The sequence below is a fragment of the Amblyraja radiata genome, chromosome 5, assembly GCF_010909765.2.
Source record: "Amblyraja radiata isolate CabotCenter1 chromosome 5, sAmbRad1.1.pri, whole genome shotgun sequence".
NCBI lineage: Eukaryota > Metazoa > Chordata > Chondrichthyes > Rajiformes > Rajidae > Amblyraja > Amblyraja radiata.
In genome coordinates this window covers 6,469,616-6,483,350 of record NC_045960.1, presented here as the reverse complement: position 1 = coordinate 6,483,350, position 13,735 = coordinate 6,469,616, and the positions used below count along the sequence as shown (strand labels likewise).

Below are 13,735 nucleotides of genomic sequence, written 5' to 3'. Positions count from 1 at the left end.
AGGCCCTGGCAACATCCTCGTAAATCTTTTTGCACTATTTCCAGCTTAATAACATCCTTGCTATAGCAGGGTGACCAAAACTGAACACAATAACGTCTGAAGAAGGGTTTCGGCCCAAAACGTTGCCTATTTCCTTCGCTGCCTCGCCCGCTGAGTTTCTCCAGCATTTTTGTCTACCTTCGATTTTCTAGCACCTGCAGTTCCTTCTTAAACAAGAACTCAAATGTGACCTCACCAACGCTTTGCACAATTCCAGCATAATGTCCCAACGTCTATACTCAATACTGTGTCTGATGAAGGCTAATGTAGCAAAAGTCCTCTTTACCACCCTTGCTACTTGTGATGCCACTTTCAGGGAACAATGTGGTGGTGGCATGGTGGTGCAGCGGTAGAGTTGCTGCCTCACAGCGCCAGAGGCCCGGGTCCGATGTGCTTCATTGTACGTTCTCCCCGTGACCGCATGCTCCGGTTTCCTCCCACATCCCATGGTGGACCCATGGTCCACCAACACCGCTGCGCTGGTCAAGAAGGCACAGCAACGACTGTTCTTCCTGAGGACATTAAAAAAGACTGGTCTGCCCCAACAGCTGCTGACAACGTTCTACCGCTGCACTACAGAGAGCATATTAACGTATGGCATCTCTGTGTGGTATCTCAGCTGCACGGAGGCGGAGAGGAGAGCTCTTCGGCGCGTCGTCCACAGAGCGCAGAGGATCATTGGGACAGAGCTACCAGCCTTGGAGGGCATTTACCACACACGGTGCCTCAGGAAGGCCGTCAGCATCCATAAAGACTCATCACACCCCTGTAACGGTCTGTTCGAACTACTTCCCTCCGGCAGACGTTACAAGGCCTTCTACGCCCGAACCTCCAGACTCAGAAAGAGCTTTATTCCAAGAGCTATAGCGGCTCTGAACCGGCCCTGCTGAGTGCCCCCCATCCCCCCTGGACTGTCTCCCTCGGATGGTCACGACACACAGCTTATTTATTTATTTTACTTTTCTTTTTCATCGGTTGGAGCTGCATACTAAATCTCGTTGCACTGACGTGCAATGACAATAAAAGATATTATTATTATTATCCCAAAGACGTGCAGGTTTGTAGGTTAATTGCCTTCTGTAAATTGTTTGTAGTGTGTATGATAGATCTAGTATGATCGCTGGTCGGCGCGGACTCGGTGGGCCGAAGGGCCTGTTTCCACGCTGTATCTCTCAACTAAATTAAACTCAACTAGTTCTTCATCCCTCTGCTCTGCAACACTCCCCGGGAGTTTGAAACGTACAGGGAACCACCAGAGAGAAATGGGTGTAGGAAGGAACAGCAGGTGCTGGTTTAAACTGAAGACAAGACACAAAATGCTGGAGTAACTCAGCAGGACAGGCAGCATCTCTGGAGAGAAGGAATATCTGACGTTTCTAGTCGGAACCCTTCTACAGACTCAAGTCCCAGCCCGAAATGTCACCCATCCTTTTTCTCCAGAGATGCTGCCTGACCTGCTGAGTCAGATTTTGAATTCCTGGGCGTGCATATTTCCGAAGATCTTTCCTGATCCCAGCACAATGATGCAATTATAAAGAAAGCACATCAGTGCCTCTACTTCCTGAGAAGATTACGGAGAGTCGGCATGTCAAGGAGGACTCTCTAACTTCTACAGGTGCACAGTAGAGAGCATGCTGACCGGTTGCATCGTGGCTTGGTTCGGCAACTTGAGCGTCCAGGAGTGGAAAAGAATGCAGAAAGTTGTGACCACTGCCCAGTCCATCATCGGCTCTGACCTCCCCACCATCGAGGGGATCTATCGCAGTCGCTGCCTCAAAAAGGCTGCCAACATCATCAAGGACCCATCACCATCCTGGCCACACACTCATCTCTCCGCTACCATCGGGCAGAAGGTACAGGAGCCTGAAATCTGCAACATCCAGGTTCAGGAACAGCTACTTCCCCACAGCCATCAGGCTATTAAACTCTTCATCAAACAAACTCTGAACTATAACAGCCTAATGCACTTTATCTGTTTATTTATGTGTGTATTGAACTGAACTGCTCTGTATTTATGCTTACAATACTCTGTTGTGCTGCAGCAAGCAAGAATTTCATTGTCCTATCTGGGACACATGACAATAAACTCTCTTGACTTGATTTGACTTGAGTTACTCCAGCACTTTAGTTTAGAGATACAGCGCGGAAACAGGCCCTTCGGTCCACCGGGTCAGCGCTGACCAGCGATCCCCGCACATTAACACTATCCTACACCCACTAGGGACAATTTTTACATTTACCTACAAACCTGCACGTCTTTGGAGTGTGGGAGGAAACCGAAGATCTTGGAGAAAACCCACGCAGGTCACGGGGAGAACGTACAAACTCCGTACAGGCAGCACCCGTAGCCAGTATTGAACCCAGGTCTCCGGCGCTGAAAACGCTGTAAGGCAGCAACTCTACCGCTGCACCACCAAGCCCGCCCTTTGTGTCTATCTAGGGAGGGAAATAAATCTGATTAGATTGACTGTTCTGGGAGCTTGTCTGGACCTGATGGGCTGTAAAGTCTCTGCTGGTGTTGTCATATGTAAGAGCAGGCGATGGTTTTGATATTGTCTAATATCTTCTATAATGTAACTACACTGAGTAATGCCGTGATTTGTTTATTTCAGGGAATTATCGGAGCAGGCTCTGAGACTGGTGAACAGTTTAAAGAATAATCCGGTGAGAGTGCGAAACGTCACCCATTCCTTCTCTCCAGAGATGCTGCCTGGCCCGCTGAGTTACTCCAGCTTTTGGTGTCTACCTTGGATTAGTGTGTCTACCTAATCCAGCATGCTGCCTGGATTAGAGAGCTTCAGCCACAGGGAGAGGTTGGACAGACTTAGATTGTTTTCTCTGAAACGTCAGAGGTCGAGAGGAGGATTGAGAGAAGTATATGAAATTGTGAGAGGCACAGATAAGGTAGACAGTCAGAGTCAGAGCCAGGGTGGAAATGTCCAACAGCAGAGGGCACAGCGTGGGTAAGTTTAATGGAGGTGTACGGTGCAGGCTTTTTTAACTTATTTTTTGGGGGATTTTAAAGGGTTTTTTGGTTGGTAGGGATTCTCAAAAGATTTCCTTCTGGATCGAAAGGGCCTGTCCCACTTAGGCGATTTTTTTCGGCGACTGCCGGCACCCATCATAGTGGCAACAGGTGGCCAAAAATGTCCAATAGGTTGAAAATCCAGCGGTGACCAGAAAAAAGGTACGACTTTTTGGGCGACTACTCACGACCAAACATGTCGCCTGTCTGGCCTTTTTTTGAATATTTTCGGCGACCTGCTGCGACTATGACGCGTGCCGGCAAATCGCCGAAAAAAATCACGTATGTGGGACAGGCCCTTAATTAGTGTGTCCAGATTTTGTTCCAATCCGCGTTGCCGCGGTGTTTACATCTACAGTGCATGATCAGCTTCATTCTGACTGGGAGCCAAAGCACAAATGGACTGCTTTGGCTTGGCAAGTCCCCTGGTTTCCCCTAAGTCACACGGAACGTAGGAAGGGTCTGTCGAAGGGCCCGAGCCCAAAATGTCACCTAGCCATGTCCTCCAGAGGTGCTGCCTGACCTACCAAGTTACAGACCCACATAGGGTTGCCAATTGTCCCGTATTAGCCGGGACATCCCGTAATTTGGGCTAAATTGGTTTGTCCCATACAGGACCACCCTTGTCCCATATTTGACCGCTACTACTCGGGTCGAGGGGACTGTCGGGTCGGAGCGCCGCGTCCGGCCCCGCCTCACCCGTCCCGACGTAGTGCAGCCCATGGAGTGCAGCAGCAGCGCCTCGCCCGTGGCCCCGTCGGTCGGCAGCCCAGCCAGCTGTCCGACCTTCGGTCCTTCGCTTACTTCCGACACCACCACCCCTCCTTCTCATGGCCGATCATCGGTTCTTGAGTTGGACGGGGCACCGGACTTTGTCGCGCGGCCCGGTCCAAAACTCCTCAGCTGGCCCGCCGGCTGGGCTTTGTGTGCAGCCCAGCACCTGGGCCAACTCATCATTCACCCAGTCACGGCCGAGTCGGTCAACGAATTGCCGTCGGGAATTTGTCCCGTATTTTGAGCTTTTGTCCCTTATTTGGGAGCGAAAAAGTTGGCAACCCTGGGCCCACAACCGATTTGCCAGCCGTCCACAGTGCACAGATAAAGGATAATGGGTATAAGATTCAGAGCAAGATATAGTTTGACTTCAGTGGTGGGCAAATTAATGGAAAAGATACTTAGAGATAATATATATAAGCATCTGGATAAACAGGGTCTGATTAGGAACAGTCAACATGGATTTGTGCCTGGAAGGTCATGTTTGACTAATCTTCTTGAATTTTTTGAAGAGGTTACTAGGGAAATTGACGAGGGTAAAGCAGTGGATGTTGTCTATATGGACTTTAGTAAGGCCTTTGACAAGGTTCCTCATGGAAGGTTGGTTAAGAAGGTTCAACTATTGGGTATAAATGCAGGAATAGCAAGATGGATTCAACAGTGGCTGAATGGGAGACGCCAGAGGGTAATGGTGGATGGCTGTTTGTCGGGTTGGAGGCAGGTGACTAGTGGGGTGCCTCAGGGATCTGTGTTGGGTCCACTGTTGTTTGTCATGTACATCAATGATCTGGATGAAGGTGTGGTAAATTGGAATAGTAAGTATGCAGATGATACCAAGATACCAAGATTATCCATTGTGGATAATGAAGAGGATTTCCAAAGTCGACAGAGTGATTCAGGCCATTTGGAAAAATGGGCTGAAAGATGGCAGATGGAGTTTAATGCTGATAAATGCGAGGTGCTACACCTTGGCAGGACAAATCAAAATAGGACGTACATGGTAAATGGTAAGGAATTGAAGAATACAGTTGAACAGAGGGATCTGGGAATAACCGTGCATAGTTCCTTGAAGGTGGAATCTCATATAGATAGGGTGGTAAAGAAAGCTTTTGGTATGCTAGCCTTTATAAATCAGAGCATTGTGTATAGAAGCTGGGATGTAATGTTAAAATTGTACAAGGCATTGGTGAGACCAAATCTGGAGTATGGTGTACAATTTTGGTCGCCCAATTATAGGAAGGATCAAAATAGAGAGAGTACAGAGGAGATTTACTAGAATGTTGTCTGGGTTTCATCAACTAAGTTACAGAGAAAGGTTGAATAAGTTAGGTCTTTATTCTCTGGAGCGCAGAAGGTTAAGGGGGGACTTGATAGAGGTCTTTAAAATGATGAGAGGGATAGACAGAGTTGATGTGGATCAGCTTTTCCCTTTGAGAATAGGGAAGATTCAAACAAGAGGACATAACTTCAGAATTAAGGGACAGAAGTTTAGGGGTAACATGAGGGGGAACTTCTTTACTCAGAAAGTGGTAGCGGTGTGGAATGAGCTTACAGTGGAAGTGGTGGAGGCAGGTTCGTTGGTATCATTTAAAAATAAATTGGATAGGCATATGGATGAGAAGGGAATGGAGGGTTATGGTATGAGTGCAGGCAGGTGGGACTAAGGGAAAAAAGTTGTTCGGCACGGACTTGTAGGGCCGAGATGGCCTGTTTCCGTGCTGTAATTGTTATATGGTTATATGTTATATGGTTATATGGTTATAACATTGATGTCCGAAAAGCTAGTGTCAGAAAGCTAGTAGTGGTACAGCAGTAGAGTTGCTGCCTCACAGCGCCGGAGTTCCGGGTTCGATCCCGACTATGGGTGCTGTCTCTACGGAGTTTGTATGTTCTCCCAATGACCTGCGTGGCTTTTCTCCGACATCTCCAAAGACGTACAGGTTTGTAGGTTAATTGACTTGGTATAAATGTAAATTGTCCCTAGTGTGTGCAGGATGGTGTTACTGTGCGGGGATCACTGGTCGGTGTGGACTCGGTGAGCCGAAGGGCCTGTTTCCGCAATATATCTCTAAAAAAACATACTTAAAAGGAATTATCCTTGTATTGGTTGGACTTCGGACATGTCAATACCCCTGACCATGCCAGATTGGGAGGTACAGTGGCGCCAGCGGCCTGGGTTCGATCCTGACCATGAGCGCTGTCTATACGGAGTTTGTACATTCTCCCTGTGACCTGCGTGGGTTTTCTCCCGGTGTTCTGGTTTCCTTCCACACTCCAAAGACATACAGGTTTGGAGGTTTGAAGGCTTAGATGGAACTAGAGTACGGATGATCGCTGGTCGGAGCGGACCTGGTGGGCCGAAGGGCCTGTTTCCACACTGTGTCTCCAAAGTAAACTAAAATGTTAAGAGCAGCAATTAACAGTGCCTGTATCTCTTTCAGCACATTGACTTTCTGAGGGATTGGAAGATAATCACAGTCTACATTGGCATCGCTGATCTGTGTGCTTATTACATGAACGAGGTGATGTGCAAAGATATTCTTATTAAGCAGTGATGTGTTTGTGTATTCACTATAATATGCGTCAATATGTCAGGAACCTGCTACTGTTTAAAGGTGCTGAGGCAGACTGAACCAGTAAGTTGAGTTAAGATTTGTTTAATGTCACCGTCAGGTGCAGTGAAAAGATTTTTAGTTGCGTGCTATCCAGTCAGCGGGAAGACTACACATGTTTACAAATGTGCCTCCCACAGTGTATCGTTACATGATAAAGGGAATCACATTGAGCGTAAGATAGTGTGGGTGGCATGGTGGCGCAGCGCCCGAGACCCGGGTTCGATCCTGACTACGGGTGCTGCCTATGCTGAGTTTGTACGTTCTCCCCGTGACCATGTAGGTTTTCTCCGGGTGCTCTGGTTTCCTCCCACACTCCAACGAAGTGCGGGTTTGTAATTTAAGTGGCTTCTGTAAAATGTTCCTAGTGTGTGTAGGGTAGTGCTAGTGTACGGGGTGATCGCTAGTCTTCACGGACTCGATGGGCCGAAGGGCCTGTTTCCACGCTGTATCTCTTAAACTAAAAAAAAGCCGATTAAAGATAGTCCGTGGTAACTCCAATGATAACAGTAATGAGGATTAATGTTTGAACGTTCAGAGTTCGGTTTGGAAAGGAACAATGTAACCCAGTCTGAGGAAGGATCCTCACCTGAAATGTCCCCTATCCATGTTCTCCACAGATGCTGCCTGACCCAGTGCTCCAGCACTTTGTGAAACGTCACCTATCCATGTTCTCCACAGATGCTGCCTGACCCGCTGAGTTACTCCAGCACTCTGTGAAACGTCACCTATCCATGTTCTCCAGAGATGCTGCCTGACCCGCTGAGTTACTCCAGCACTCTGAGGAACGTCACCTATCCATGTTCTCCACAGATGCTGCCTGACCCGCTGAGTTACTCCAGCACTCTGTGAAACGTCACCTATCCATGTTCTCCAGAGATGCTGCCTGACCCGCTGAGTGACTCCAACACTCTGTGAAACGTCACCTATCCATGTTCTCCACAGATGATGCCTGACCCGCTGAGTTACTCCAGCACTCTGTGAAACGTCACCTATCCATGTTCTCCACAGATGCTGCCTGACCCGCTGAGTTACTCCAGCACTTTGTGTCTTTTATTGTAAACTGACAACTGCAGTTCTTGTTTCTAAATTAACGCAGCATTCATGTGCGGAGGGATCTTAGGGTCCAAGCCTATACCTCGCTGACAGAGGCAACACAGGTTGACAGAGTGGTAAAGGAGGCAAATAGAATAGTTGCCTTCCTAGATCGGAGCATTCAGTGTAAGTCATGATGCAGCTTTGAGGGACTTTAATTAAGTTGCATTTGGAATAGTTTAGTTTAGTTTAGTTTAGTTTAGAGATACAGCGCGGAAACAGGCCCTTCGGCCCACTGATTCTGCCGACCAGCGATACCCGCACACTAACACTATCCTACATTAGGGACAATCTTTACACTTATACCAAGCCAATTAACCTACAAACCTGTACGTCTTTGGAGTGTGGGAGGAAACCGAAGTTCTCTGAGAAAACTCACGCAGGTCACGGGGAGAACGTGCAAACTCCGTACAGACAGCGCCCGTAGTCGGGATCGAACCCGGGTCTCTGGCGCTGTAAGTGCTGTAAGGCAGTAACTCTACCGCTGCGCCACCGTGCCGCCCATGTATTGCGTACAGTTATGGTCACCCCATTAAGGGGAGGATGTAAGGCTTCTGAATGGGGAAAGAGGAGGTTTGTCCAGGTCGGCACGGACTTGATGGGACGAAGGGCCGGTTTCCGTGCCGTCATATCTTGTACCTGAGTCTAAAGTCTAAAGAACCAGCGTGAAAGGGCGATCAGTGGACAGCATGGTCTCGATGGGCTGAAGGGCCTGTTTCCATGCTGCATTTTTCAATCAATCTATTGAACAGGGACATTTTCGACTGGGAAGCGATCGTCTACAAAGTGTTGAAGGTGTTCTTTCTTTCATTCCTTTATTTAGGAGCATTACTCACCAGAAAATGTCACAATCAGAATTAAAGATGCCCTGGATATATTCTATCAGGAGGTAAGCACGGTGAAACCTTCCTCTTCGAAGAACATCCCCTTACCCATAAACTAAACTAAACTCAGAGGATCAGAGGCAGGGGGACGTTTCAACCAGAGCCAGTAAAGTCCTATTGAAGATAGTCCGAGGGTCTCCAATGAGGGAGAGTGTAGGTCAGGACCGCTCTCTAGTTGGAGAGAAGATGGTTCACTTGTCCTCCATTATCCTCCATGCACAGAGTGAACATTCATTTCCTAATGGGCCATATCTTTTCCTTGATCATCTTCACTGTGCATGTGACAAAGAAACTTAAACCTTGAACCTTCTGGCCCTTAGGAGCAGGGAGGTTCTACTGCAGTTGTACAGGGTCTTGGTGAGACCACACCTGGAGTATTGCGTACAGTTTTGGTCTCCTAATCTGAGGAAAGACATTCTTGCCATAGAGGGAGTACAGAGAAGGTTCACCAGACTGATTCCTGGGATGTCAGGACTTTCATATGAAGAAAGACTGGATGGACTCGGCTTGTACACGCTAGAATTTAGAAGATTGAGGGGGGATCTTATAGAAACTTACAAAATTCTTAAGGGGTTGGACAGGCTAGATGCAGGAAGATTGTTCCCGATGTTGGGGAAGTCCAGAACAAGGGGTCACAGTTTAAGGATAAGGGGGAAATCTTTTAGGATCGAGATGAGGAAAACATTTTTCACACAGAGAGTGGTGAATCTGTGGAATTTTCTGCCACAGAAGGTAGTTGAGGCCAGTTCATTGGCTATATTTAAGAGGGAGTTAGATGTAGCCCTTGTGGCTAAAGAGATCAGAGGGTATGGAGAGAAGGCAGGTACGGGATACTGAGGGATGATCAGCTATGATCAGATTGAATGGTGGTGCAGGCTCGAAGGGCCGAATGGCCTACTCCTGCATACTTAATATTAAAAAATGCTTTGAGATTTTCCTTAAAACTATTTCTATACTGTACAACCTTACAACTCTAACGGCATAGAAATGATCCCCAGAGTTTCTTTAGTTTAGTTTACTTTATTGTTTATTGTCACGTGTACCGAGGTACAGTGAAAAAACCTTTTGGAGGCGAGCTATTCAGCCAGCATAAAGACAATACATGATGTGTGGGAAGGAACTGCAGATGCTGGTTTAAACCGAAGATAGACACAACATGCTGGAGCAACTCAGCGGGACAGGCAGCATCTCTGGAGGGAAGGAATGGGTGACGTTTCAGGTCGAGTCCCTTCTCCAGACTGAGAGTCAGGGGAGGGAGGGGGAGATACAGAGATAAGGAAGTGTAAGGTGTGAGAACGAGACATCAAAGGGGATGAAGTTCAAGGAGAATGTAGAGTAGATCATTGTTAGCTCGGAGATGGTGACAACGAAGCAAACTGAGATAAAATGTCATCAGGGGACAGTCAGACTGGTCGGAGAACTGGGAAGGGGGAGGGATGGAGAGAGAGGGAAAGCAAGGGTTACTTGAAGTTAGGGAAGTCAATATTTAGAGGTCAAGAAGTCAATAAACAATACAGGATAACCTTTCAAGCCATCCACAGTGTACAGATACAGGATAAAGGGAATAATATTTAGTGCAAGAAGATCTGTATCGCCTCAACACACATTATGACGTTTAAGAAACAGTTAGACAGGTACATGGATAGGACAGGTTTGGAGGGATATGGGCCAAACGCGGGCAGGTGGGACTAGTGTAGCTGGGACATTGTTGGCCAGTGTGGGTGAGTTGGGCCGAAGGGCCTGTTTCCACACTGTACCACTCTATGAGTCTCTGTGTGAATTATCATCTGATTTCACTGCACGTGCACCTCTACAGCTGCCACGGGCCTTTGTCAACCTTGTGGAGATGCCCGGCATCGACAGCCTCCTCCAACACTACAGCCCAGGCCTCACCACACAAACACCAGGGTAAGATCTTCAGTCACAATTCTCCCCTTCTTCTGTCACAGACCGCTGTGGAGGACAAATCAATGGATATTTTTAAGGCGGAGATTGACAGATTCTTGATTAGAGGCGGCACGGTGGCGCAGCATTAGAGTTGCCGCCTTACAGCGCCAGAGACCCGGGTTCCATCCTGACTACGGGTGCTGTCTGTACAGAGTTTGTACGTTCTCCCCGTGACCACGTGGGTTTTCTCCGGGCACTTTGGTTTCCTCCCACACTCCAAAGACGTACAGGTTTGCAGGTTAATTGGCTTGGTATAAATGAAAGTTGTCACTAGTGTGTGTAGGATAGTGTTACTGTGTGGGGATCATTGGTCGGTGCGAACTCGGTGGGCCGAAGGGCCTGTTTTCACCCTGTATCTCTAAACTACAACTAAACTAAACTAGTACGGGTGTCAGGGGTTATGGGGAGAAGGTAGGAGAATGGGGCTGAGAGGGAAAGATAGATCAGCCATGATTGAATGGTGGAGTAGACTTGATGGGCTGAATAGCCTAATTATGCTCCTATAGTTATTGATCTATGAACTTATGAAATGAAACAGGTTGCCAACTCGTTCTTCCAACAGGACCCTCTCATAAGGTCATAAGGTCATGTGATAGGACCAGAATTAGGCCATTCGGCCCATCAAGTCTCCGCCATTCAATCATGGCTGATCTATCTCTCCGTCCTAACCCCATTCTCCTGCTTTCTCCCCATAACCATATAATAACCATATAACAATTACAGCACGGAAACAGGCCATCTCGACCCTTCTAGTCCGTGCCGAACACATAATCTCCCCTAGTCCCATATACCTGCGCTCAGACCATAACCCTCCATTCCTTTCCCATCCATATAACTATCCAATTTATTTTTAAATGATAAAAACGAACCTGCCTCCACCACCTTCACTGGAAGCTCATTCCACACAGCTACCACTCTCTGAGTAAAGAAGTTCCCCCTCATGTTACCCCTAAACGTCAGTCCCTTAATTCTCAAGTCATGTCCCCTTGATTGAATCTTCCCTACTCTCAGTGGGAAAAGCTTTTCCACGTCAACTCTGTCTATCCCTCTCATCATTTTAAAAACCTCTATCAAGTCCCCCCTTAACCTTCTGCGCTCCAAAGAATAAAGCCCTAACTTGTTCAACCTTTCTCTGTAACTTAGTTGCTGAAACCCAGGCAACATTCTAGTAAATCTCCTCTGTACTCTCTCTATTTTGTTGACATCCTTACTATAATTAGGCGACCAAAATTGTACACCATACTCCAGAATTGGCCTCACCAATGCCTTGTACAATTTTAACATTACATCCCAACTTCTATACTCAATGCTCTGATTTATAAAGGCCAGCACACCAAAAGCTTTCTTTACCACCCTATCTACATGAGATGCCATAACCCCTGACACCCGTACTAATCAAGAATCTATCTATCTCTGCCTTAAAGATCTACCTCTTGTGATCCACAAAGACATGTTTATGATCTTTTTTTGTTCCCACAGGGTTTTTGTTCCACAGTGCCTGGCCAAACTCCACAACTCAGGAAACGTATCTGTAAATAATATCAGCAGTGACTACAGGGTAGGTAACACCTCAACCTCATTTATTGCTGTTGGTGAATTCTGTTGTATTTGCAGTGTAATGTATTAGAACATCGAACGGGCCCTTCAGCCCACAATGTCCGTGCCGAACACGACGCCAAGATCATCTCTTCTCTGTGGACACAAGGAACTGCAGATGCTGGTTTACACAAAAAAATACACAAAGTGCTGGAGTAACTCAGAGGGTCAGGCAGCATCCCCGGAAAACTTGGATAGGTGACTTTCTGGATCCAATCTGAAGAGAGGTCCGAATGAGAAACATCGCCTATCCATGTTTTCTGAGAAATGTTGCCTGACCCTCTGAATTACTCGGGCACTTTGTGTCCAACTCTTAGCTGCCCGCACATAATCCATATCCCTCCATCCTCTGCATATCCATGTGCAAGTAACAATCTCATTGTTCCGTTTCTGGACCTATGAGTCTTGACTCTATAGACTTGACTATTGACTCTAGCCTGCCTAAAACCCTCTTAAACACCACTATCGTACCTGCCTCCACCATCACCCCTGCCAGCGCCTTCCAGCCACCCACCACTCTGTGTTTAAATAAACTTACTCCGCGCGCCTTAGGTCATAAGGTCATAGGTGATAGGAGTAAAATGTGGCCATTCGGCCCATTAAATCTACTCTGCCATTCAATCATGGCTGCTCTATCTCTCCCTCCTAAACACCTGCATTCTCCCCATAACCACGTACTAATCAAGAATCTATCTATCTCTGCCTTAAAAATATCCACTGACTTGGCCTCCACAGCCGTCTGTGGCAAAGAATTCCACAGATTCACCACGCTCTGACTAAAGAAATGTCTCCTCATCTCCTTCCTAAAGGAACGTCCTTTAATTCTGAAGCTGTGCCCTCTAGTCCTAGACTCTCCCACTAGTGGAAACATCCTCTCCACATCCACTCTATCCAAGCCTTTCACTATTCTGTACATTTCAATGAGGGGCCCCCTCATCCTTCTAAACTCCAGCGAGTACAGGCCCAGTGCTGACAAACGCTCATCATATGTTAACCCACTCATTCCGGGGATCTTCATTAATCGTTGCTCCTCTTGCCGTAAAACAACGGTCTCTAGTCTCTGATATTTCCACCCTGCACACACAGGATCTTTTCCCTGGAACTGCGACATTGAGAAACTACTGTATACTCCACACTCCAGTGCATTTTATCTCTGATCAACCTGTTGTACGTGGCCTCAGCCTGATTATACCTGTGTGCAGTATCATCTGCAGACACACGCCTGAAGAAGGGACCAATATGTGGAAGAGGGTGGGGAAGGGGACAGGGGGCACGATAGTGGAGAAATGGGTCCACACCAGGGTGGGGTACAGGGTAGAGTGGGGGGAAAGGGGGAGGGGGGACTTTGAGGGGTGTGTGTGTGTATGTGTGTGTGTGCGTGCAGTGTGTGTGTGTGTGTGTGTGTGGTGTGTGTGTGTGTTAGCGTATGTATGTGTGGTGTGTGCGTGGTGTGTGTGTGTGTTAGTGTGTGTGTGTGTTTGTGTGTTAGCGTATGTGTGTGTGTATATGTGTGTATATGTGTGTGTATGTGTGTGTGTGTGTACGTGTATGTATGTATGTGCGAATGTGTGTGTGTATGTGTATGTGTGTGTGAGTGTGTATGTGCATATGTGTGTGTGTGTGTGTCTGGGTGATGTGTGTGAGGTGTGTGTGTGTGTGCGGTGTGTGTGTGTGTGTGTGTGTGTGTGTGTGTGTGTGTGTGTGTGTGTGTGTGTGTGTGTGTGTGTGTGTGTGTGTGTGTGTGTGTGTGTGTGTGTGTGTGT

The 13,735-nt window shown here is 47.4% G+C and overlaps 1 protein-coding gene and 1 long non-coding RNA gene across 2 annotated transcripts in view; both read left to right on the top strand.

Annotated features, from left to right (window-relative positions):
* The window catches only part of LOC116972893 (phospholipase B1, membrane-associated-like), a 29,235-nt gene extending 20,747 nt beyond the window's left edge, over positions 1-8,488 (top strand). The window contains exons 7-9 of the mRNA XM_033020480.1: positions 2,652-2,703; positions 6,280-6,360; positions 8,369-8,488. Coding sequence (XP_032876371.1) covers positions 2,652-2,703; positions 6,280-6,360; positions 8,369-8,488 — 253 coding nt within the window. The remainder of the gene's footprint in view (positions 1-2,651; positions 2,704-6,279; positions 6,361-8,368) is intronic.
* Positions 8,489-10,291: 1,803 nt separating this feature from the next.
* Positions 10,292-13,735, top strand: part of LOC116972798 — a 4,517-nt gene continuing 1,073 nt past the window's right edge. Inside the window, exons 1-2 of the long non-coding RNA XR_004411880.1 lie at positions 10,292-10,337; positions 11,856-11,934. This is a non-coding gene — a long non-coding RNA (uncharacterized LOC116972798). The remainder of the gene's footprint in view (positions 10,338-11,855; positions 11,935-13,735) is intronic.